The following is a 25,308-nucleotide window of genomic DNA, read 5'->3' on the forward strand; positions in this document are numbered from 1 at the left end:
TCTCCTTTGGCATTGTTGGGCAACCAATAGCTTGGGTGAGGGCTCGGTGAGCCAAGGACCTGCCTCCAGTGTGGCTCCCACAGATTCCTTCGTGCAGCTCTTTAGCAATGTCTCAGTTTCTTCGGATGCATGCATAACAGGTATGGCCCCGAGTAGGAGCGTCTGTACAGTTTCTGGTCCTCGGACAACCAGAACTTAGTCGCCTTCCTTCGAATTTTATCAGCTTCTCCCCTGTCTTCAGGCAATTCATCTTCTTTGAGAAATCTGACTAGAGGGTCCATCCAGCACGGCCCAGCTCTGACCTGGTGAACCTGGACTGCCCCTGACACCGCCTCTGTAGGCCTACGCAAGTCTTCGACGAGGATGATCCTCGGCAGGTTTTGTGCCGAAGAGGTGCTAGCGTGGCCAGGGAGTCAGCATGTGAGTTGCCACTCCGGGGGTGTGCCGCAAGCTGAAAAAATCAAACCCTGACTGCAGCTGTTTAACGCGACCCAGGTACCCCTGCATTCTTTCGTCCTTTGCCTCGAACTCGCCTTGTACTTGACCTACTACCAATCTTGAGTCCGAGAACAATTCCACGGACTTTCCCCCATTTTACGGACCATTGTCATTCCCATCAGTAGAGCCTCATACTCCCTCATTATTCGTTGCTGAGAAGTCCAGCTTAATGACTTCTCGATGGTGATTCTCTCGGGGGATATTAGTACCAGCCCCACTCCAGATCCTCTTTGGTTTGCCGCGCCATCAACGTACACTTCCCAATGGGAGGGATTCGTTGGGAGATCATGCCAACTGATTTTTCATCCATGTCCGAGTGGGCCTTGCTTCTTCTAACTTGGGCTCCGTGAACTCAGCCACCAAATCTGCGAGGACCTGCCCCTTGACCGATGTGCGGGGCATATATCTTATATCGAAAGCCCCTAAGATTGTACCCCACTGGCAATCCGACCGGTGTAGTTAGCACTTCGTAGTATAGTTTTGAGTGGGAGCTGCGTGAGAACGATGACCGTGTGGGCTTGGAAGTAATGAGGTAGCTTCCGTGTCAGCGTGCCAGCACTACGGCTAGGATAGCCTTCTCCAGAGGCAGGTAGCGAATCTCGGCCTCATGCAGCGACTTGCTTACGTAATAAACAGGCCTTTGTACGCCAGAATCCGATCGTATCAACACCAGGCTTACTGCATAGGGAGCTACGGCGATGTAGGCGAACAGTACCTCGTCAGGCTCAGGACTGGACATGATAGGTGGCCGAGCCAGATAATCCTTGAGTTGCTGAAACGCAGAAGCACATTCCTCAGTCCATTCGAACCCTTCCACTTGTTGAGTAGGGAGAAAAAAGGACGGCACCTGTCTGCTGATCTAGAGATGAACCGATTGAGGGCAGCGGTCATCCCGGTTAGCTTCTGAACCTCCTTGGGATTCCGAGGAGCTCGTAAATCATTGATGGCCTTTATCTGGTCGGGGTTGACCTCGATTCCTCTATGCGTGACCATGTATCCTAAAAATTTTCCGGACCCTACCCCAAACGAGCACTTAGAAGCATTCAATCGTAGCTTGTACTTTCGTAGGATCTCAAAGTACTTTCAAGGTCCTTCACATGCTCGGCTACAAATTTGCTCTTTACCACCATATCATCTATGTAAACTTCAATATTCTTGCCCAGCTGTGGCTCGAACATCCTCGTCATCATCCTTTGGTAGGTAGCTCCCGCGTTCTTCAAGCCAAACGGCATTACTTTATAGTGGTAGTTGCCGATAGGGGTGACAAATGCGGTCTTCTTCTGGTCTTCTAGGGCCAATGGTATCTGGTGGTAGCCTTGGAAGGCGTCTAGGAAGCTCATCCGAGGGTGGCCGACAGTGGCATCGACCAGCTGGTCTATCTTTGGCATGGGAACGGATCTTTGGGGCATGCCCTATTCAAATCCGTGAAGTCTACGCATACTCGCCATTTCCCACTCTTCTTCTTCACCACCACAGTATTTGCCAGCCATTCGGGATAAAAAACTTCTTTGATAGCCCCGGCCACTTTGAGTTTCGCTACTTCGTCTCTTATTGCATCAGCATGCTCCTTGGATGGGCGCCGAATGGGCTGTTTCTTGGGGGTGATCAGTGGACTCACCTTCAAGTGGTGGCATATAAACTCCGGGTCTACCCCTGGGGCCTCGTAGGGATTCCAGGCAAATACATCGAGATTTCGCTTAAGGAACTCTATCAGCTCTTCCTTCTCTTGAAGTGGCAGCTGAGATCCGACTTGAAAGAACCTATCAGGATCATCTCCGAAGACCACTTTTGTCAGATCCTCACATTGGGCGCTTTCATTTGGCTCTTCAAAGGGCAATCCCCGAAACTGTAGTTGCTATGAATCCCTCCCGGCTGCGTCCGAGGACTCGGCTGGGGTCTTACGCTGAATGGCACTATCAAGCACTGACGAGCAACAGACTGGTCCCCTCGGATCTCACGTATCTGCCCTTCTGACGGATATTTGACCTTTTGGTGCAAAGTGGAGGGCACAGCCCCCAGTGCGTGGATCCAAGGCCTACCCACGAGTGCCGTGTAGGGCGAATATGCATCCACAACTATGAAATCTAACTCCACCACCTCGGTGCCAGACTGCACTGGTAAGCGTATCCGGCCTTTCGGAACGACAGGCCTTCCTTCAAAGCTCAAGAGGGGGGAATCGTACGGCGTCAGGTCCTGGGGCTTTAGGCCTAGTCCTTTGTAGAGGTCTGGATACATTACCTCCACAGCACTGCCTTGGTCCACCATCACCCTCTTTACATCGTACCCTCCTATCCTGAGGGTGATAACTAGTGCATCATCATGGGGTTGGGTAGTGCCAATCATGTCTTCGTCCGAGAATCCTATGACTAACGGGGCGCCAGACTTAGTTCTCTTAGGCCCTCGGCTTGACTCCCCTGCGGGTGGTCGACCTACCGACATAACTTTCAATGGCCAGGATCCTGTTCTTCCTGGCGCAGCGAGGATGACGTTTATAGTCCCTAGCGGCGGCTTTGGGAGGTTATCTCTGCGTGGCCCCGATCCCGTTTGCTCTCGGCCACTGGAGGGGTGCAGGAGGTGTTTCAATTTACCATCGCGGACCAGTTGGTCCAGGTAATCCCACAGGCTCCTACAATCCTCCGTGGTGTGCCCATGGTCTTGATGGTACTGACAGTAGAGATTATAGTTGCGTTTCTCGGGGTTTCCTATCATCTTATTCGGCCACCTGAAGAACGATTCATTCTTGATCTTTTCCAGGACCTGGTGTACTGGCTCTTTGAACACGGCGTTGACCGGCTGAGGATTCATCGATCCCAATTGCCCGGCAAAATCCCTTCGCGGTTTATTGTAATTGTAGCGGTCCGACCGCGAATCCCTCCTCTCCTGAGAGATAACCTTGTCTTTTCCCTTGCCCTGCTGCTGATCTTCTTCAACCCTCTTATACTTCTCTATGCGGTCCATTAACTGACGCACGTTTGCAACCGGTTTGCCAGATAGAGACGCCCTCAAACCGTGATCAGTAGGGAGGCCGAGCTTGAATGTGCTGAGGGCCATTGCATCATTGTTACCTTCCACCTCATTGAACATTTCCAGTACCTATCTGAGTATGCCTTCAAGGATTCACCTTCCCGCATGAATAAGGATAGCAGGGAAGAAACAGGTCTGACCGCTCTTCGGCATGTAACAAAACGGGAACCGAATGCCTGAGTGAGTTCTTTGAAGGAGTTGATGGAGCCTGCCTTCAAACCGTCAAACCACCTCATGGCCACAGGCCCTAGACTGGAAGGGAAAACCTTGCACATCAGGGCTTCGTCTCTGGCGTAGACAGCCATCCTTTGGTTAAAATGACTCACATGCTCCACGGGGTCAGTCTTACCATTATAGATGGTGAACGTTGGTTGGTTAAAACGCCGAGGGAGTCTAGCCCCCTCTATCCTGCGCGTGAAAGGCGACTCAGATATCTGGTTCAAAGCCCTGTTCATGGCATCGTTCTCCATGTCCTCGTGTGATGGACTTCTACGTTGTCTCTTACGATGGGATTCCTCCTCACAAGTGTAGGACTCGCTGGCTGGTGTTTTGGATTTGTGCTGATAAGAGACATCTCGCTCATCATCAAGATCATCCTCAGAATACGAGGAAGCCCGTTTCCTCTTTGCATGGCGCAGCTCTCTCTTTAGTTTTTCTATTTCCAGTTGCAAGTCGCGGTTCTCCTTTGCATGGGACATGTGACTTCCGCTCTGCGATTGGCCCTGGCTAAGGCGCACTGTGTGTACGCTACCCTCACGATTTTGCCTTCCCTCCAGGTTGGCGAAATGGTCCATGTGTTGGGATGCCCTGGATTCTGCTTGCTGTTCACCTTGTCCCGCCATCATCAACTGTTGTTTTCACTCTTGCACAAGCTCTTTCCCACAGACGGCGCCAATTGTAGGGTCAGTTTTTGCGGCCCAAGCCCAAGGAGGTATGGATTTGGAACCCTCTGAGCCCAAAACAATAAATTTTGTAGAGAGTGGGCGAAAGGGCTAGGCAAATAATGAAAATTACAGTATTAAACAGCAACACCAATGAGAGAAGTTGAATTAATGTGCTCTCGGACTAATGAGTACTCTGTCCGAAGAGAAGTTGTTCATTGATAATCAAGGGTTACAATTGCTGGAGCTACAACCATGTAAGGTACCCTTTCTCTCTCCTGTTTTTCGATCCCCCTCTATCAGAGGTACCCTTCCCTTATATAGCATTGCCTTCTTACATCTCCTCCGTCCATTTGTTCGTCATCCAGGCACCCACTTGAGTACATGTCCCATCACCCCACTTTTAGCCTTATGCGAGTGGCGGTAGCTGAGAAAGCACTGTTCAGGGTCCTATCCACATAAATGCGGCCAGGAAGGTAGGTGCAGTGCATTAAATGCGGTGGTTGAAGTATGCCTCCTTGATATTTCTCTGTTGTCGTTATCTCTATGTGTGTCCGAGGTCCTTCTCCCCCTTGACACTTGTCAAATAGATCACTTGAACCTCCCATACTCGTGTTTGATCAAACCTCTTCGGATCCGAGGACGCATGACTTCTCGGACATATGAGTATCTCCTCGGATGGTATACGTGCTCATCCCCAGGCGTCCCCCATTGGCGTGGGCTTCCGACTGAAGGCCTTATCTCCTCGGATGAAGAGTGTTCCTCATTCAGGGCCTCGGGCCCAATAAGTTGGGCTGGGTTTTTCTCCCCCTACATGAGTTATTAGTAATAACTACTAACTAGTCGCTAACCTGCCCAACAAGTATGAATTTTGCATTAATGTAATAATACATATACACTATAATTAAATAACATTTTTTCACTAACCAAAATATCAGATATGCAAAAATATGTTATGAATGAATACAAAAAGGATCTATTATTACAAGGTAAAAATCTATTTAGAACATGACACCCAACTTGTTCTAGAGCAAATTTAAATTTTTTGAAAAAAAAATGAAATAAATAATCATACCATGCATCTCAAATCTATACATAGAGAAAACTTTATAATTAGCTCTAAATGTGAGCATATCCGATTATTGCTACAATTTTCTCTTAGAAATCAAAAACTACTACTTGTCTCCACTATATTTTTCATTACTTAAAAGAGTGTTAGTTTTCTTGTTGGTGAATGGTGAATCCATCCTTGGCAAAAGGCAATGTCTTAGACGGAGAATCCTTGATTAGGAAAGGCCCCAAAGTATTGTTCATTTGTGGATCAGAGTCTTTATTAGTGGTCTCCATCAGCGAATGCAACTCCTTCGTTGTTAGGTTCCTGTGGTTATCCTTTAAAAAAAAAAGGTTCTTGTGGTTATGTAAAAATGCATTAATTCTAATAGGAGGCAAAGATAAGCCTTATAATAGTTTGATGGTTAGTCATATAAATACATTTCATAATCTACAACAGATGATGAGTTAATAGACTTAAACTTACTACCAATACAAACTTTGGAACTTGAAGGCTAGAAAATAAAATGGATCGAAGAGAATACATGATTGACATTCTCTATAATGACATGGATGTCATTGCTCCTTATGCTACCAATGAACCTCTTAGTCATTGCTCTGTTACCAATGGTTGGTGTTTAGCCCAAAATCAAGCCTAGTTGAAAAAGTAATACATTCACGACAAACTCCATAATCATGCCTAAATTGAAAAGGTGATACATTCACAACAAACAACACTAAATTAATTTCATAATCAGTTTAGCCCAAAATAGTTTTAATCAAGTGATTTCATTCAATTGAATATAAAATATAATCAAAGTATACCCAACCCAAAACATATACCCAACTCTAAGACTATACTCAAATTGGGAAAAAAAAGGGGGGGCTTACAAAAGAGGCAAAAGAGTATCACAAAAAAATTTTAGCTAACAAGTTGTTATTAATTCTAATATAGGTTTGTCGATGTCACTTTTTTAGTCTATATATATATATATATATATTCACATATATCTATTAATCTGTGTAACAATATGAAAGATTTGGATTGAAGTGGACCAAGTGGACCTAAATGACCGAACTGGACCAAAATAAACCAATTGGACTGAAGTAGACTTGCTCGAGTTACCAGCAGTCATACGTTTACCCTATATGGCTACATGCATCTTGTTGATTGTCTTTATTTGAGTAAATAAGGATAATTGAAAAAGAGAAAGGGACATTAAAGAACCAACCTGCTAGTATTTACAAGAGCCCAAAAAGAGATAGAGTTGATGCCTTTGAGTCTCCTCTATAAATAAATATTAAAAAATATATATATGTATATCCTTGCTACCATACACATTCAATGTAGTGGTTTTTATTTTTATTTTTTTTCAAGCTGATCAAATTTGCAGCTTTATTTTGAGACGTTGGCCTTACAATTAGCCTTACATTGATTTAGGGAAGAAAAGTTTGAGAGGATTATCCCATTTAAGCGCTCTTATGGTCTACAAACAACATTGTGGGGGATGATTTTTATGCTTATTACATGTTCCTCGTGAGATAAGCATGTTAAGCAAGAAATATCTCAATTACAATGGTAGGCATCATAGAAACAACAAAAATCAACACATCTGAATATATTGGCCACCAAGATATCATTTCTAAGTCTACAGGTTGTGAGCCAAATTTTGGAAACAATCAAGAGCGAACTCCACTCACCAAAACTTGAAAGGAAGCATTTACACAGAAATAGTTGGACTGAAACAACTTAAATAACTGCCACAAACAAGCAAAGTTGACTGGCACAGCATAATAGTGCTGGTCAGAATAATACAAAAAATTCGGGGTTTTTTATTTAAAGATCAAGCTTCTTCTTTTTTTTCTTCTTTTTTAACCCCTTTTACTTGTGTTACTATTTCAGCCGCATGTTCCCAAAAGACAAAAGCAGATTATCCTCAAAATAATACAAGGCCATACCATACAACAATACAATCGTCGAGATTTTTTTACAAGCTATACAGCACAATAAAAAAATGGCTACCATTAACGACCCCGGAAGAAAATGGGGGAAAAGGAAGTGTGGAGTAGAAACACAAGGTAAACTGCCAAGCTAGAAAGCACTCCAATTATCTGATCCTCTCTTTTGAGTTTGACTTTCTGATGAGACCTTAAATGGGCCAGAGGAGCCGAAGGGGTCTGCTTCATCAAAAGAAAATGCACTACTGTGGCCGAAGTCTTTTGTGCTGCTCATGGAATCAAACCTTGTATGCTTCTCACCACTGTAGCCAAAGTCTTGCGTGCTGCTCATGGAATCAAACCTTGTATGCTTACCACCGTAGCCAAAGTCTTTGGAGGTATTCATGGAATCAAACCTGCTAAAGTCTTTGGAGGTGTTTGTGGAATCAAACCTGCCAAAGTCCTTAGAGGAGTTCATGGAATCGAACCTGCTGAAGTCTTTAGAGGTGTTCGTGTAATCGAACCTGCCATAGTCTTTAGAGGTGTTCATGGAATCGAACCTTCCAAAATCTTTGGTGCTGTTCATGGAATCAAACCTTGTAAACTTATCCCGTGGGGAAAATCCTCCATCGTGCATGCTGAAGGAATCAAACCTTGAGGAGTTGTCAAAGAAGTGATCCCCTACGTCACTGTACCTTGGGGAATTGCTAAACTTGGACATTGGAGTGCCAGGTACAGAATCTTCAAAACTAAAAGGGCTCTTCGTCTGAAAGGTACTTTCTGTATGTGAAAATCCTGTTCTTACTGGGCTTACACCAAAGTCATTAGATCCAAAGATATCTTTGTGCTTCTCAGTATCTGAGTCCTGCAGATGACATCGTGGACACAAAATTAAACACAACGCATTAACAAGATGCCATGCGCAATGAAGCATTATATAAACAACAGGATCACAGAAACCTTAGCCCAGCATCATAAAGCTTTGGGAAAAAAAAAATTCAACAAATATTTTCTTAATCTCTGATGGTCATGATAAAAGAAGCATCTTCTCTCCCTAATCAAAAGGAATCAAAAACCTTGAAACAATTCTACAGGTTACACCAATAAAAAGGCTCAGTCAAATGCACATATCAAATGGTTAGTTTTCATCAAGCGCAAACCATTTCCCTCAGTGGAATCTTGATCTTAATCAGCCTATAAGTTGGGTCAAATCATGAACACAACTGAATTCAAATTCTAAGAATTCAGCCAAAAAAAAACTCTAATAAAGTCAGGTTGAATCCCATGGTAACAATATACAGCAAGGTATAATTTTCTACCCATCTCAAATTGCATATAAACATCCTGATATACCATTAAATACTTTGGATCTAAACATGTGCTAAGTTCTTCAGATGTGTGATTAATTAGAGTGTAGCATATGTTATGTTGACTGTCCTGTGTGTCAAGTACAATCTAGGCATGAGATCCTGATCCATCTGAGCTCGAATATTAGGACATAGGGCATGGCTAATTCTGTTGTAGCTGTCCAAGTTCTTCAATATGCTAAGGTTGATCCAATCTTCTAATGGATGTTGCATGCCTTAATGGGAAATATTATGCTATTACATAAATTCAATGTAAATTTAGCAAAAATGAACACAAGTCCCAGGGAACTTATGTTCAATAAACATATTTTCAACTTTTGTTTCTATTACAATTACTGGTTAAATGTCCAACATATTCCATGTGCTTAAGGAAGCTTTGGCTCACCTTGGTATGGTTAGGGTTAAATCCCCACACTGAGTCCACATCATCATTATTGTCGAAGGCACCCCAGGTTGATTCATCAAAACTTCTGTTACCATAAATAAATAATTTCAGCGTCATCATGAAGTAGAACACGATTAGTACGAGAGAGAGAGAGAGAGAGAGAGAGGGGAAACTGCAAGGTAGGCTAAACAATGACACAAATCAACCCCTGTACCTATGCGTTTCTGCATCTGCTTCAGAACCTTTTCCAAACGGAGAATCTGAAAATTCTTGAGATGGACTCTCCAAAGCAGTCCTTCCAGCAGGACTGTCACGAGGGCTTCTTGCCAATTCATCTTCACTGTGGGAATATGCAGATTCACTCTCAAAGCCATGTTCACTAATACCTGGTAGATTCCCTGCCTTTCCATTAGCATAGAAATTGGGGGTTGAACTACCATTTCCAGAAACTTTTTCTTTGTGAACAGATGCAGATTGTGGTTTTGAAGGGCCAGAAACATTTTTTGCATCAAGAGTGAGATCATTAGCAAAACCTGAAAGTTCAAAAAGCATATCCACATAAATAATAAACTAAAATTTTCAATGACTGTCAGATTACTCTATTTCTTTAGATGCATATTTTGACTGACAACAGTAAGTGGAGAAGATAACCAAAAGAAGCATTAAACATTCAAAAGTGGAGGGGGGAAAAGAAAGGCTAGGAACCATAGGGCATACCTTCATCTTCGAACTTATCCCACTCTTCATCCCAAACAGCCGCTCCCTCTTGAATTCCAGGTTCCCAACCTTTAAAATCAATCGTGAAAAATGATCATATATATTTGGTAGTTTATAAATAATAATAATAATAAGTATTTCCAATATGATGATAAGGAAATCTGACTAGTACAAAGAAAAAAAAAAAGGTAAAGTACTATTTTGATCCCTAAACTTTACCAAAATTTTGTTTTTCATCCCTAAACTTCAAAAAGTTATTTTTTCATCCTTAAACTTTGTAAAGAGTTTTTTTTTTTTTTTTTTTCTCTAATAATTTAGAGACAAAATTAAGGATGAAAAAAGAACTTCTTCAATAGTTTAGGGATGAAAAAAAAATATTTTTTAAAGTTAAGGACATAAAGTAAAACATGTTCAATAATTTAGGAACAAGACACAAACTTTTTCAATTGTTTATGGACAAATAATGACTTTTTAAAGTTAAGGATGAAAAAAAAAACTTTTAAAGTTTAGGGACCAAAATAGTATTTTTACCAAAAATAAAAACAAATGTGAATTGAGACCCTCTATTATGAACTATCTCTCCAAGGATTATGAAAGACGTTCTGCTAGAAATATTCTTGTTATTGCTTCAGCTCATATTCCCTAAAAAGTAGATACTGCTCAACTAGGTCTGATTAAATTAAATGCATGCATTAAGATATGAAGGCTTCTTATTCCACAACAACGAAATCACATTTTCACTCTTAAAAAAAAAAATGCTCCACCACCCAGTATACAGTTGCTGATTATTAATAACCACTTTTGAGTGATCATGGTCTCCTTCAAGGTCTGTCAGTTTGAACCATAAATGACAGTTGTAGCACGCCACAAACCCATCCAATACTTTTATTTGGAAGAGAATCAGCTTGAAAATGAAACATGAGTGACATAATTGATTTGCAGAAACTTGATCACAATGCTTTTACATAAAAAAAGAATTGCATATCCCAACACAGCATGTGTGTTAGAAAATCAAAAGGCAAGACAATGAAAAGGACATGGAAGTGTATCTAATAGTAAGCCACGTGGAAGAATTGAAAAAAGGATCAACAAGGTACCAATTGGAAGCTCAATTAATGCAGTTGACTTAATATCTAAACCATGCTTCTTGCAACGTTCAGTTAAAGCCTTCAGTAGCTCCTCAAGATCTGATTGAAGACGATCAGCTCGAACCTATAGAAGCGGCAATGCAACAATGTTAGAAATATTACATGGAATCTCCATTGATTCATCATCACAAATTAGTTAGATGTACCTGAAGAATACCATCTGAACTGCCTCCATGTTCCATGTTAACAATTGCTTGATGCAACTCCTTTTTCCTCTCCTAAAAATATAATCAAGTAAACTTAAAGAAATGTGCCCGAAAAAGAAAAAGAGCATAATAAATGATATGATGATGAGAAACACATCCCCCCCCCCCCCCCCCCACAAAAAAAGAAAAAAAAAACAAAAACTCACAGAAATGTGCACACACNTGCAACAATGTTAGAAATATTACATGGAATCTCCATTGATTCATCATCACAAATTAGTTAGATGTACCTGAAGAATACCATCTGAACTGCCTCCATGTTCCATGTTAACAATTGCTTGATGCAACTCCTTTTTCCTCTCCTAAAAATATAATCAAGTAAACTTAAAGAAATGTGCCCGAAAAAGAAAAAGAGCATAATAAATGATATGATGATGAGAAACACATCCCCCCCCCCCCCCCCCCACAAAAAAGAAAAAGAAAAGAAAAAGAACGAGTAAGAAAAAAAGATGCTGTGATGAATCAGCTGCAAGAGAAGAGAAAAGTCAAACAAAAAATCATCACATCAATGATTGATATTGAACGAGTTGACTTCCATTTTGCAAGATATTAATGTCTTGACTCAACTAGAAAAACACTCCAAAACAAATTAGAGGAAATTGAAAGACAGTTCATGCTAATTGAAGAAACTATGATATCAAGTGGAGGGCCCAAAAGGCCATGGGTGGAGGAAAAACTACGAGAACCATTGATGTATAAGAAGCCATGGCTCCAATTGAGCAATGAGGAAAAAAAGAAGCAGTGTTGTGTCCCATAAGTTCGGAACTAGACTTTACTGGGTTCAGTTGGATCAACCAAATCTCAAATGTAAGGAGTACAATTTTGGTGGACGTTCTACAAGCTCACAGCCTCACCCTCTTGAAAGCAACTCCAGGCCATTATTACATGAAAATAAAGAACACCTAGTACCTGAATATCACGAAATCTAGCCTCTTCAATAGTTAATTTAGATGCAATTTCTGCCACTTGCTTGTGCTTCTCCTCATATTTCTTAATCAACGACTCTGCCTGAAATCCAAAATGTGAATGTAAATACAATGAAATTCTATTTCTTACAACCGACAGTAACACAATTCTTTACATCTTAGGAAATACCTCACGCTTATCAGCAGATGCCCTTTCTGTGATCTCGTTGAGTTTATTATCACATCTTCTTTTATAGAGAACCTAATAACCAGAGAATAAAAATGAACAATGACAACTAAGGCAGTGAATAAAAATGAACAATGACCTGCATAAGATTCACTGTGAGCTTCAAGGTTACACTGGTTAAAAAGAAAACCTAACTGTAGTTAGTTACGATACAAGATCAAATTAGATGAACATATCGATGCACCCAATAATGCTTTCATGACAGAGTAGCCATTTCATTATTAACTGATTATTTTAGCAAATGGGTTATTGCGGCCAACTAGCCTGTTTAGCGAATATGCTACTGTGCAGACTCAAGTGTCTACAAAGGTTAGCAGAAGGTAGTCATGGTGCAATCATCAAAATCACTCTGTATTTCATGCAGTCTTTGGAACCTGGAGCAACTCAAAGCCCTAAGCAAACTAGGCTGGTTGATTAATTCCTATTTATTATCAGATCATTTTGTTTTCATTATCCCCATTGAATTCAAAATAAATCCTCCAATTTGGTACAGAACCCATGGGCTGTAAATTGGTTGAGTGATCATTAATGAACTTCTGTATTTACCCTACACCAACATTGTAGCATCACTAATCACCCCACAAAAAAGAAAGCAACATGCCTTTCCAATACAATGCAGGCCTGACCTAAACCAGCTATGACCCCCCGTATAGTACAAAATCTTAACAAGGTTGAATATTATGAAAAAACTAGAAGCAAAAGAATAGGAGAAAGAAACTACTCACAAGTTCCTGCATTTTTGTGCGGTAGAACTCAAGCTTCTCTTTAGAATCCAGTATTTCAGTTTGTTGAACCTACCATGAAAAAAAAAGAAAATATATAATTCTATATCCCTCAGAAGAGTACAAGAACACTGAATATAAAAACTTGATATTAACAGCCCTCAGAAACATAAAAGACAAAAGAATGGCAATAAAAATCACATTTACTCCCTAAATGATTATCTAGATCTCAACCATCTTGCTAGAAAGTTAGAAAGGATAATAGTAAAAAAATTCTAATATGAAATGAACCGAACCTTCTCATTTTTGTTCTCTTTCAGCCAAAGAAATGCCACTCTTCAATTGGAAAAATCAAAATTAATTGCTATACAAAAGCTAAATTAAGACTCTAAATTAGAGAATAAAATGTAAACACACACATATAGATATATGAGTTGGGTTCAAGTTACATTTGGTATTATTTTTTGTCAATGTTACACCACTTAATAAATTTTTATAGGATTAGTATTTTCAACTTTTCACTTTTAGTATAAGCACTTGCCCTCATACCAAGGCCTGACCTCTTATAGTTAATCTTATAGCAGTCTTATAAAATTTATTCTACAAAATCACACAAACTCCAGATGCGCTCCTTCATTTTATCCATCCTACTCTTATCCTATAATTCACATCCTTGTCAATCTCTCCATCCTTATGAATTATTGACCCAAGATACCTAAAGCTCTTACTCTTTATGATCTCTTGACCATCAAGTCTTTTTATTTTTTGATAACATAGAAAACCTTTCCAAAGAAAAGTGTTTTGGGCTAGCCTCTAGCCAATAAAACCTACGGGCAACTAACCACACCCTCCAAAACCAGTCGTAGGGTCCAAAGGCTATCACCCCTAACCATCAAATCTTACAACCCATTCCTCTTTGTTTCTGATTTAACTAAACATACTTCCATGTAATCTGTTATATTTAGCCGAAAGCCTTTAGACCTTAAAGCATCTCTCAAAATTTCTTTTTTTGATTCGTAGGATACACACACCCAATGAGTCTTGAACCCACAACCTCATCCTTCATCCCATTATTATAGAAGGAAAAAGTGCCAGTTAGCTATGTCTCATTGGCACATCTCTCCAAAATTGACTCCACATCTAATTTCTTTTTTTTTGATAAGTAAGAAGAGAATATTATTAATAATAGAATAGCAAGAGAAACACAAAGAGTTCACGATAGTGAACAAAGGAAAAAAGGAATAAAAAGACAAAAGCAGCCCCAAGTCTATTCTAATAGATGAAAGAAAATCCAAAAGGGTAGAATAATCCGTGAAACCCCAACAATGAGACCAATCAAAGAGGGTCCGCTAGCAAAACTCTAATAACTGAACCACAGTTTTTCCCTCATCCTCAAAAGACTGCCGATTCCGTTTAGTCCAAATAGTTCACATTAAACAGCCTGGAACCAAATCCCAAATGTTAGAGCTATGCTTCCCAAGCCAATTGTACCAATCAAACAATAAGTCCACAACTGAACCTGGCATGACCTAATCGATCCCAAACAACCGAAGCATATACCTTCACAAAGAATGAGCTATCAGACAAAAAAGTAACAGGTGATCCACAGATTCCGCATCGCAACAACACAAACAACAACGATTCGCCAAAAATATAGTTTCATCCACTAAACTATATTTTTCTGATAAGAATCCACTAAAACTATATCATCCGCAACAATCAACTTTACTGGGTTCAGTTGGATCAACCAAATCTCAAATGTAAGGAGTACAATTTTGGTGGACGTTCTACAAGCTCACAGCCTCACCCTCTTGAAAGCAACTCCAGGCCATTATTACATGAAAATAAAGAACACCTAGTACCTGAATATCACGAAATCTAGCCTCTTCAATAGTTAATTTAGATGCAATTTCTGCCACTTGCTTGTGCTTCTCCTCATATTTCTTAATCAACGACTCTGCCTGAAATCCAAAATGTGAATGTAAATACAATGAAATTCTATTTCTTACAACCAACAGTAACACAATTCTTTACATCTTAGGAAATACCTCACGCTTATCAGCAGATGCCCTTTCTGTGATCTCGTTGAGTTTATTATCACATCTTCTTTTATAGAGAACCTAATAACCAGAGAATAAAAATGAACAATGACAACTAAGGCAGTGAATAAAAATGAACAATGACCTGCATAAGATTCACTGTGAGCTTCAAGGTTACACTGGTTAAAAAGAAAACCTAACTGTAGTTAGTTACGATACAAGATCAAATTAGATGAACATATCGATGCACCCAATAATGCTTTCATGACAGAGTAGCCATTTCATTATTAACTGATTATTTTAGCAAATGGGTTATTGCGGCCAACTAGCCTGTTTAGCGAATATGCTACTGTGCAGACTCAAGTTTCTACAAAGGTTAGCAGAAGGTAGTCATAGTGCAATCATCAAAATCACTCTGTATTTCATGCAGTCTTTGGAACCTGGAGCAACTCAAAGCCCTAAGCAAACTAGGCTGGTTGATTAATTCCTCTATTTATTATCAGATCATTTTGTTTTCATTATCCCCATTGAATTCAAAATAAATCCTCCAATTTGGTACAGAACCCATGGGCTGTAAATTGGTTGAGTGATCATTAATGAACTTCTGTATTTACCCTACACCAACATTGTAGCATCACTAATCACCCCACAAAAAAGAAAGCAACATGCCTTTCCAATACAATGCAGGCCTGACCTAAACCAGCTATGACCCCCCGTATAGTACAAAATCTTAACAAGGTTGAATATTATGAAATAACTAGAAGCAAAAGAATAGGAGAAAGAAACTACTCACAAGTTCCTGCATTTTTGTGCGGTAGAACTCAAGCTTCTCTTTAGAATCCAGTATTTCAGTTTGTTGAACCTACCATGAAAAAAAAAAGAAAATATATAATTCTATATCCCTTAGAAGAGTACAAGAACACTGAATATAAAAACTTGATATTAACAGCCCTCAGAAACATAAAAGACAAAAGAATGGCAATAAAAATCACATTTACTCCCTAAATGATTATCTAGATCTCAACCATCTTGCTAGAAAGTTAGAAAGGATAATAGTAAAAAAATTCTAATATGAAATGAACCAAACCTTCTCATTTTTGTTCTCTTTCAGCCAAAGAAATGTCACTCTTCAATTGGAAAAATCAAAATTAATTGCTATACAAAAGCTAAATTAAGACTCTAAATTAGAGAATAAAATGTAAACACACACCTATAGATATATGAGTTGGGTTCAAGTTACATTTGGTATAATTTTTTGTCAATGTTACACCAGTTAATAAATTTTTATAGGATTAGTAGTTTCAACTTTTCACTTTTAGTATAAGCACTTGCCCTCATACCAAGGCCTGACCTCTTATAGTTAATCTTATAGCAGTCTTATAAAATTTATTCTACAAAATCACACAAACTCCAGATGCGCTCCTTCATTTTATCCATCCTACTCTTATCCTATAATTCACATCCTTGTCAATCTCTCCATCCTTATGAATTATTGACCCAAGATACCTAAAGCTCTTACTCTTTATGATCTCTTGACCATCAAGTCTTTTTATTTTTTGATAACATAGAAAACCTTTCCAAAGAAAAGTGTTTTGGGCTAGCCTCTAGCCAATAAAACCTACGGGCAACTAACCACACCCTCCAAAACCAGTTGTAGGGTCCAAAGGCTATCACCCCTAACCATCAAATCTTACAACCCATTCCTCTTTGTTTCTGATTTAACTAAACATACTTCCATGTAATCTGTTATATTTAGCCGAAAGCCTTTAGACCTTAAAGCATCTCTCAAAATTTCTTTTTTTGATTCGTAGGATACACACACCCAATGGGTCTTGAACCCACAACCTCATCCTTCATCCCATTATTATAGAAGGAAAAAGTGCCAGTTGAGCTATGTCTCATTGGCACATCTCTCCAAAATTGACTCCACATCTAATTTCTTTTTTTTTGATAAGTAAGAAGAGAATATTATCAATAATAGAATAGCAAGAGAAACGAATAATCCGTGAAACCCCAACAATGAGACCAATCAAAGAGGGTCCGCTAGCAAAACTCTAATAACTGAACCACAGTTTTTCCCTCATCCTCAAAAGACTGCCGATTCCGTTTAGTCCAAATAGTCCACATTAAACAACCTGGAACCAAATCCCAAATGTTAGAGCTATGCTTCCCAAGCCAATTGTACCAACCAAACAATAAGTCCACAACTGAACCTGGCATGACCTAATCGATCCCAAACAACCGAAGCATATACCTTCACAAAGAATGAGCTATTGGACAAAAAAGTAACAGGTGATCCACAGATTCCGCATCGCAACAACACAAACAACAACGATTCGCCAAAAATATAGTTTCATCCACTAAACTATATTTTTCTGATAAGAATCCACTAAAACTATATCATCCGCAACAATCACACACTAAGGAGATTCAAAACTATATCATCCACAAAAAATTATACACTAAGGAACTTCATTTTGAACCAATCCAATAAACTCAGCCATCCCTATGGCAAAGAGATATGGACTTGATGCAAACCTATAGCGATAGGAAACTCACATGTGCCTCCATTTGTTCTCCCACTTATTACAACTCTGTCATACATATCCTTAATCAACTTAACATAATTTATAAGAACTTATTTCTATTCTAAAACCTACCACATAATCTCTATAGTACCCTACCATATGCTCTAGGTCAATAAAAATCATACGGAGATCTTTATGGGCTTCGCTATATTTTTCCATTAGACATCTAAAAAAGAAAATAGCTTCCATGGTGAATCACCTTGACATGAAAGTGATGAAACCAAATTAATTCTCTGATATTGTTGTTTCGTTTCTTAATTCCACAATGTGCAGCCTAATTCCTAGATATTTGAGGGCCAAATTTTGTACCATCCAAATTCATTTTTACAATTTGATCCATAAACTCAAGTTTTGTAAATAATTTTTTTTTTTTTTTTAAGAACTTGAAATTTGAAAATTTTATAGATGAAATAGTTATTAATCTCTAATCACCTTGATATTTTGCAAGCATGAAGGGTATAAAGAGACAATATAATCCAATGGTTGATTCGTCAAAAAAATTCTTCCAATAAAAAGTTATTAACTTGTGTATTGTTGAAACACTTACACCAAGTGTGTGTGTGTGTATATATATGTGTGTGTTTTCAACCCTATTATATATATATATATATATAAAACAGGGTTGACATATTTATATTATGAAACGAATAAAATAAAGATTAGTGATATACATCATTAGCTCTTAATAGGCCAGAATAGTGAGATAATGCAACTGTCTTAAAAACTTTAAAGAAAATCTCTAGACATCTTTTTGACAAATTTTGTGTTAAAATTAGGGAACAAGGAAGAAAGTTAGAGAAATTTTTTTGAGATAAACTGATAAAACAGGGTGTATCCCAAAATACGAATTAATCAATTATACACACACGCTTCCACATCATGTTTTTCCAACACTTAGAAGGTACAATCATTATTTATTTCAACAAAGGATATTCCTATAAGGTAAGGATTTTAATTTTTCATTTTTCATTTTTCTATTAAGTTACCCATGCACCTAGTGGGTTTTGAACCACAAACTCACCCTAGACCCTACTCTTACAAGGGAAGCAGAAGCCATTTGAGCTAAAGCTGATTAGCTAAGTTAAGAATAATCTTTTACCAAAAATTTATTCACAGTTCAATCAATACTATGTTAAGTGAAACAAATGGACAAAGAAAATGCCTTTTCCCCAGCAGTTGTTGCCTCTCGAGGCTTTGAATTTGCTGCATTCTGTCCTCCAGTATCATGTTGGTTTAGAAAGGAATCCTCCAATGCAGGCGCTCCCGGCTTTTGCTGATTGGGTTGGATTGCACGGGGGCCACTTACCTGCATTGGTGGCCTCAAATTAGTTCCAGGCGTCATTGGTCCAGCGCCTGGCATCGCTTGCTGCTGTCCAAAGCCTAATCATAAAGAGAGATCAAATGCTTCATCAGGAAACATCTAGATGGAAAGAAGAAGGAAATTAAAGATATTAAAAGAAATTCAAATCAATACCAGGACTGGGGCCCCAAGCTGCATTTGCATAAGTCACTTTGGGTTGACCAGTCAAAGAGAGCAGCGTCTCATCATACATGATATTACTTGGTAACACAGCTGGAAGCGGGCGACCTTCCCTGTATCTTTCCATCATATAGAGAGCACAGCAAAATTCCCTCAAAGAAAGCATACTATCATTATCCTGGTCAGATAAGTCCCACACCTGCTTTAAAACCTCTGAAAAAAGGTCCAACAATGACATTATTTGGCATATGTAATCCTAGAACAAGACAAAAGCCCCCAGGAAGCTTGTCCAAAAAGGATGAAAAAAAAAATACTCCAGAAACACAGAAGCACACAGTACATCCATAACAATAACATAACACACAAAGCACAGCAAAGAAAAATTCATCTAATAAAATCATAAAGATTAAAGAAAACAACTATTTAAAAAAAATCATAAAGAATACATTCTAGTTACCATCATCCTAAACGAGTGACAGATCTCTTAGCAAAAAGATGGTATTTGGTCATTCCTAAATCTCCCTTCACAATAAAAAATTATAACTTCATAAAGGAAATGTTTCATTGCCAAGCTATATATTGATGAAACTGCAGTATTTAATTGCTAAAAGATAATAGGGAAGTGAATTTTGCTAACCAAATCCCAGGAAAATGGAAACTAAATCTCCATAGATATTCACAAATTCTCTCCAATTTCAAATGTAAGAAATCTAACAATACAATTTGATGCAACTATTACTTCAGGGATTACTCAAGAAAAAGTTATTATTTGTCTATTATAATTTCATCCAAATCACTTTTTTCAAGGATTTTTCACCTACATTTTAGTGCTTTAGATTCTCTTACACCATGACCTTAAGGTGGACTAAAGAAAGTTTGGAGTGACACAATTAGGTCCATGGAAACCTATGCTTATCCAGGACCTGAATGCTGTAAACACAGTAACAAAGCCCAATAGCCTTCTGTTAAATAAAGAGATATTAACCACAAAGGCAGATCAATCAAATAAGATTATCCTACTGTAAAACTGGGACACAATATAACTCCACTATGCATACAAGGTGGGGAGTCCCTACTAGCAACGCACTGCATTGAACCCTGGATGTAGTGAAAGTGGGCAACTGTTAGCTAGGGCATTCCCTATAAGCAACACACTTCATTGGCACTCAGGTGTACTGAAAAATGAGCAAGATTTCTGGCACTTTGATGGATGGGCACTTGGAAAATAAACATAATATGTCTTTAGAGGACTGAGTGAGTAGGTGAGAAATCTAGAGAAATTGAACATTCATAACATAACTTTTTTTTTCCTTGATAAGTACTTATAATTTATTAACATTCATACATAAGTAATGGTATACAGGATAAGATTAAAATAAAAATGGGTAGAGATAATAATAGCTATTAGTCTTAGAAAAGAAGTTGTTGAAGTTAGGAGAATGGAGGATTGAAGTATGTTAATAAAACTTGTCTTGGGAGAAGAGACCATTAAATAGGATTGGAAGAATCTATTACATAAAAATTTTGGGAGGAAATAGATGAATTTTTTTTTTGATAAGTAGGACATGGATGAATTAATTCATGAGTTATCAAATGGAGAATGATTTTTATTGAAGGAAACCTGAATGGTCATGTTGGAAAAGATAGTAGGTGATTTGAAAGAGTTCATGGAGGCGAGGGATGAACATCAAATCCATATATCTTTGCACTACTGATGATGAACTCACTAGATTGATTCAAAATGAAGTCCCTTAGTTTATACTTTTTGTAGATAATATAGTTTTGGTGGATAAAAGTAGATATGGAGTTAATTTCAAGGAAGAAATTTAGAGAGATGCTTTAGGGTCTAAAGGCTTTTGGCTAAGTAGGACTAAAACAGACTATAAGGAATGTAAGTTTAGTTAAAGAAAAGTATAAACAAAGATGGAGAGGTTGTAAGACTAAATGGTCAAGAAATACCACACACTAAGAGATTTTGATATCTTGAATCAACAATTCATAAGGATAGAGAGATTGAATAGGATATGAATCATAGGATAAGAGCCGGGTAGCTAAAGTAGAGCAGCGCATCATCAAGAGTTAGATGATCATAGAATACCTATATGGGGAAAGCTTAATCTTATTAGACTAGCTATGCTTTATGGTATTGAATGTTGAATTTTTAAGAAGCAATATATTCCTATAATGAGTATAGCTTAAATAAGAATGTTAAGATAAATAAGTATAAATACAAGGAAAAATTAGAAATGAGGAAAATCAATTAAAGGTAGAGGTGGCTCCTATTGGTGAAAAGATGAGGGAGTCGATTGAGATGGTTTGGTCATGTCCAAAGGAAAGCGATTAATGCACCAATGAGAAATAGTGAGCTGATTCAAATTGAAGACAAAAAAAAAGGTGGATGAAGACCAAAAATAACATTAAAAAAAAAAAAAAAAAAGTCAATTGAGAAAGTAACAGAGAGTATGACTTCATATAGAAAAGAATGGAAAAGAATACATATGGTATGGCTGACCTTGGGAGTAAGGCTTTGTGGTTGTTGTATTTATCACTTTGGATGCTATATTCCAAACAAGAACACCATTTTACTTCATTATTTAACTATCCAAAAAAATCACTATTTGTAAAAAAAGCATTATGACCAGGGCAATGGGGTGAAAAAAAATGTGGCTCAACAATTAAAGTATGTTTGGAACAGAATTTAAGGATTATAGACACTTAAGAGTTAAGAGCAGCTTGTTAGAGATGGAAGAATGTTCTTATAACATCTACATATTTGTGGTTGTAGACATGTTGTTTTTCAACTCGTTTATATTCTGGACTCCATGCATTAGGTGTCATCTTGATTAGATAGTGGGTCTTGTTAAAAAATTATATAGCTCTTTCATGTTCAGGGTTCCCCCTTCCTTTTCTGATAAAACCAAAAAGGCATAGAGTGCATCTGCAACATTGAATATGGTTGACTTCACCATGCATAATGACAATGCTTCAACCAAAAAAAAGAAAGCTTGAGAGTGCAGTTTCAGAATTAGCCAACCTAGTATACATAAAATGCATAAGTTTACAGGTAAACACCCATACAGAAGACCCCTTACCTCTTGGTAATCTCCAACTCAAGAAGAGATTCCGTGCCTGCTCACCAGTGATTTTCCCATCTCTGTCAGTGTCTACTTCCATAAACACTTTCGTATACTTCTGAACATCAGATGGTTTCATCTTTGGCCAAGAAAGCTGTGAATTATCAGGAGTAGAATTTCCAGGTCCAACTGAAATCCCAGAAGATGCAAGCGGTGAAGAACCTTGAGCTGAAACTTGTTGACTTGGGCTGAATGATGACTGGGTCCGCGGAATCTGACCGCCAGCAGGTTGCATTGAGAATGCACTTTGCAATGAATCAAGTGAGCTCTGTTTAGCCAAAGGTTGAGGCCCACTAGAAACAGGAGAGATGGCTGACGAGGCAGGAGCACCACTAGAAGAGTAACTTGGCCCAGAAGGTTCTTTTTTTGTTCCAGATGAGATTGCAGAAAACATATCAACTCCAGAAATGGGGTCAGAAGCAAACCCATTTCCTGAAACAGCTAATGCTTTAGAGGCATTAGCTGTAGGCTGGGAACCCATGGAGACTGGGGAAGCCATAGAGACAGGAGCTTGCAGCTGTGAAGTAGGCAAGGGCATTGACGGGCTAACCCCTCTGGGCCCATTAGGAACTGCACCTGTTCTTCCACCAAGCCAATCATTCGAGATGTTTGAGTTGGGAACATTGGCACCTAACATATTGCCTCCCCTATTTGGTTCCAGACTGGCAATACTCTGTGGTGGAAGGGAAGCAGTACTAGAAGGCATGACTTGAGGTGGTCTAATGACCTGATTTTGCTGAGGAAAGTAGTGCTGGTTCATACTTGGGTTTGGAACTCCTTGTGCTCTAAAGCCAAGATTTTGAGAGGATGTTGGTGCAACTGGACCCATCTGTGGAGCAGGCGCAGCAACCATTGAATTCATTTGGGGTGTAGGTGTGGCTGGAAGATTGATTTTTGGTGGAGGAATTTTTGCAGCAGCTGGACCATATAGGGCTGCCTTTACAATATCTGGGGTTAATTCTCGCTTACTTTGTGCCACAGTTACAAGTCTGAGAGCATTATAAAATTCCGCACGACCAAGGAAACCAGTTTTGCTCTGATCAGCATGCATCCAAATCTGCAAGTCATATAGAACATTTTGATCACCATGCAGCCAAATCAGTATATACCAGTCTTAAAATTCCTTCCAAAAAAATAAAAAACAGATAAATAGATAAAATTACTTTAAAAGATACATTCACTAGAATACAACTTCTTAGCTGTGCAAAAACATATTAACAAAGCACATAATATAAATCCTTTTATGTTTTTATTTTTAATACATTACATTGCCAAACTTCCCAGTCAAATGGGGAATAAAGGTTGTACCCAGCGCACAAGGCCCCCGCTAGACAGTTGAATAATCTTTGATCGATAATAATAATAATAATAATAATAGTCTAATAGTTTGAATACAAAAGATACCATCTGAAACTTTTATAGATCTTCCAAGAAAATAAGAGATGAAGAAGATAAACATCCCTGAAATGGATCCTAATTTGAACTCAAATGCTAATCCTAACTGATCCAAATAGGAAACTAATCCCTGTTTAAGAACATGAAATTTAATCCCTATCACAACTCAAACTAAACAAATAAAAACTTAAAATATGATATAATCCAATAAAATTCCAAATATTCCTGCATCAACAGGATTCTCATACTTGAACCCACGACACATTGCCTTCATACCAAGGTCCAACCTCCTCATGATTAAATTTAGGGTATATTGTTTAAACTTACACAAAACCCCAAATTTTGACTTAAGAATCCTATAAAAAAATCTCAAACTCAAAGGTCTGAGAGACCCTACCCTCTGATCCCCTCTTCTATTTCCGAACATGTATTAGCCAGACCATTATAAATGGAGAGTACAAAACAGTAATCCATTGCACTCTCTCAGCAAGTAATAACCTTTATGAAATATCTCAGATCAGAAAGGTGACAACTTTTTTTTTTTCAAATTTCTTTCTTTGCTTACCTTGACACAACAATAATTAACACCAACAAATCTCGCTATGACAGACCAGAATTCCTCAATTATATCATAAGAAATAGAGCATTGACCAAATTCAGAACCAAAATTTCATCAGCAAGAGGCAGCTTGATTAAATTCATTATAATGAAACATATTAGGACTAAGAAACAAAGATGAATTATAAAAATGGAGAATTTGTGGTTAAAAATGAAAAAAATTAAGAACCTGAGCAAGGACTTGTTTGGTCAAATTGGATCCTTGAAAGAAAGAAACAGCCTCAGCTCCGCTGATCCTGCCATCGCCATCCAAATCGGCTCTCCTAAAGTACACTTCGAACTGATCCATTGGATTTTGCCCCGCCATTTCCTTCTTATCTCATTACGATTCTTCTCCGACGCTTTTTCAATTCAAATCTCCCCACAGATCACAACCGCGGAATCAAAACCAAAATTTTCGAATTCAATCACGAAATCAGAAAATGGTGAAAAAACGGAATAAGTGTACGGAAAAAAATTCGGGTATTCGTGTTCGTGGGATCGAGGGATTGGTTAGGTATAGAAGAGACAGAGAGAGAGAGAGAGAGAGAGAGAGAAAGAGAGAGAGAAAGACGAGTGTGTTAGTTAAATTAGAAGGAAATTTTGGGAGATTTGAAGCGTGAAAAAAAATGAAAAGTGAGAGACAGCCTTCTGGTTTTCTTGCAAAATGTGCTTAAAGGATATGGCGTATTGTCTCTCTGTCTATCTCTCCATCGACAGAAACGGAGGTTGTAACGGGAAATACAGCAATACTTATTATTATTAACGGGCCCAACAACGAATAGGAGTACATTTTGGGTGTGGGTAACGCCGTAACACGGGCCTGGAACTTAGGACTTCTTATTCTATGCTATGAGTTTATTATTTGAGTCAAATAATTTTTTTACTTTTTTAAAAAAAAATGTTAATTGGTGTAGATTTTCATTTTTTTTTTTTTTTTTGGGGAGGTGGATTCGGTGAATTCAAAGATGTACAACACCGACAGGA

The 25,308-nt window shown here is 38.5% G+C and overlaps 1 protein-coding gene across 1 annotated transcript; it reads right to left on the minus strand.

The window, feature by feature from the left end:
• Positions 1–7,188: 7,188 nt before the first annotated feature.
• Positions 7,189–25,077, minus strand: LOC112023618 (uncharacterized). The gene is made up of 13 exons (XM_065769150.1): positions 24,512–25,077; positions 22,288–23,386; positions 19,190–19,408; positions 18,878–19,095; positions 15,921–15,989; positions 15,137–15,208; positions 14,951–15,049; positions 11,445–11,516; positions 10,958–11,072; positions 9,861–9,929; positions 9,358–9,676; positions 9,144–9,228; positions 7,189–8,256 (listed from the first exon to the last, which is right to left on the minus strand). Exons 1-13 carry the CDS (start codon positions 24,647–24,649, stop codon positions 7,546–7,548), a joined length of 3,285 nt encoding a protein of 1,094 aa, XP_065625222.1. The 5' UTR covers positions 24,650–25,077; the 3' UTR covers positions 7,189–7,545.
• Positions 25,078–25,308: the final 231 nt, after the last annotated feature.

The sequence above is a fragment of the Quercus suber genome, unplaced genomic scaffold (genome assembly GCF_002906115.3).
Source record: "Quercus suber isolate HL8 unplaced genomic scaffold, Cork oak 2.0 scaffold_1064, whole genome shotgun sequence".
NCBI classification, from domain to species: domain Eukaryota; kingdom Viridiplantae; phylum Streptophyta; class Magnoliopsida; order Fagales; family Fagaceae; genus Quercus; species Quercus suber.

Coding starts and splice junctions, on each gene's coding strand:
- LOC112023618 (XM_065769150.1), bottom strand. CDS start 24,649: ATGGCGGGGCAAAATCCAATGGATCAGTTCGAAGTGTACTTTAGGAGA. Junction 15,990..18,877: donor CAACAACTGCTGGGGAAAAG/GCATTTTCTTTG, acceptor TTTTCATGGTAG/GTTCAACAAACTGAAATACT. Junction 8,257..9,143: donor TTAACCCTAACCATACCAAG/GTGAGCCAAAGC, acceptor TGTCATCTGCAG/GACTCAGATACTGAGAAGCA.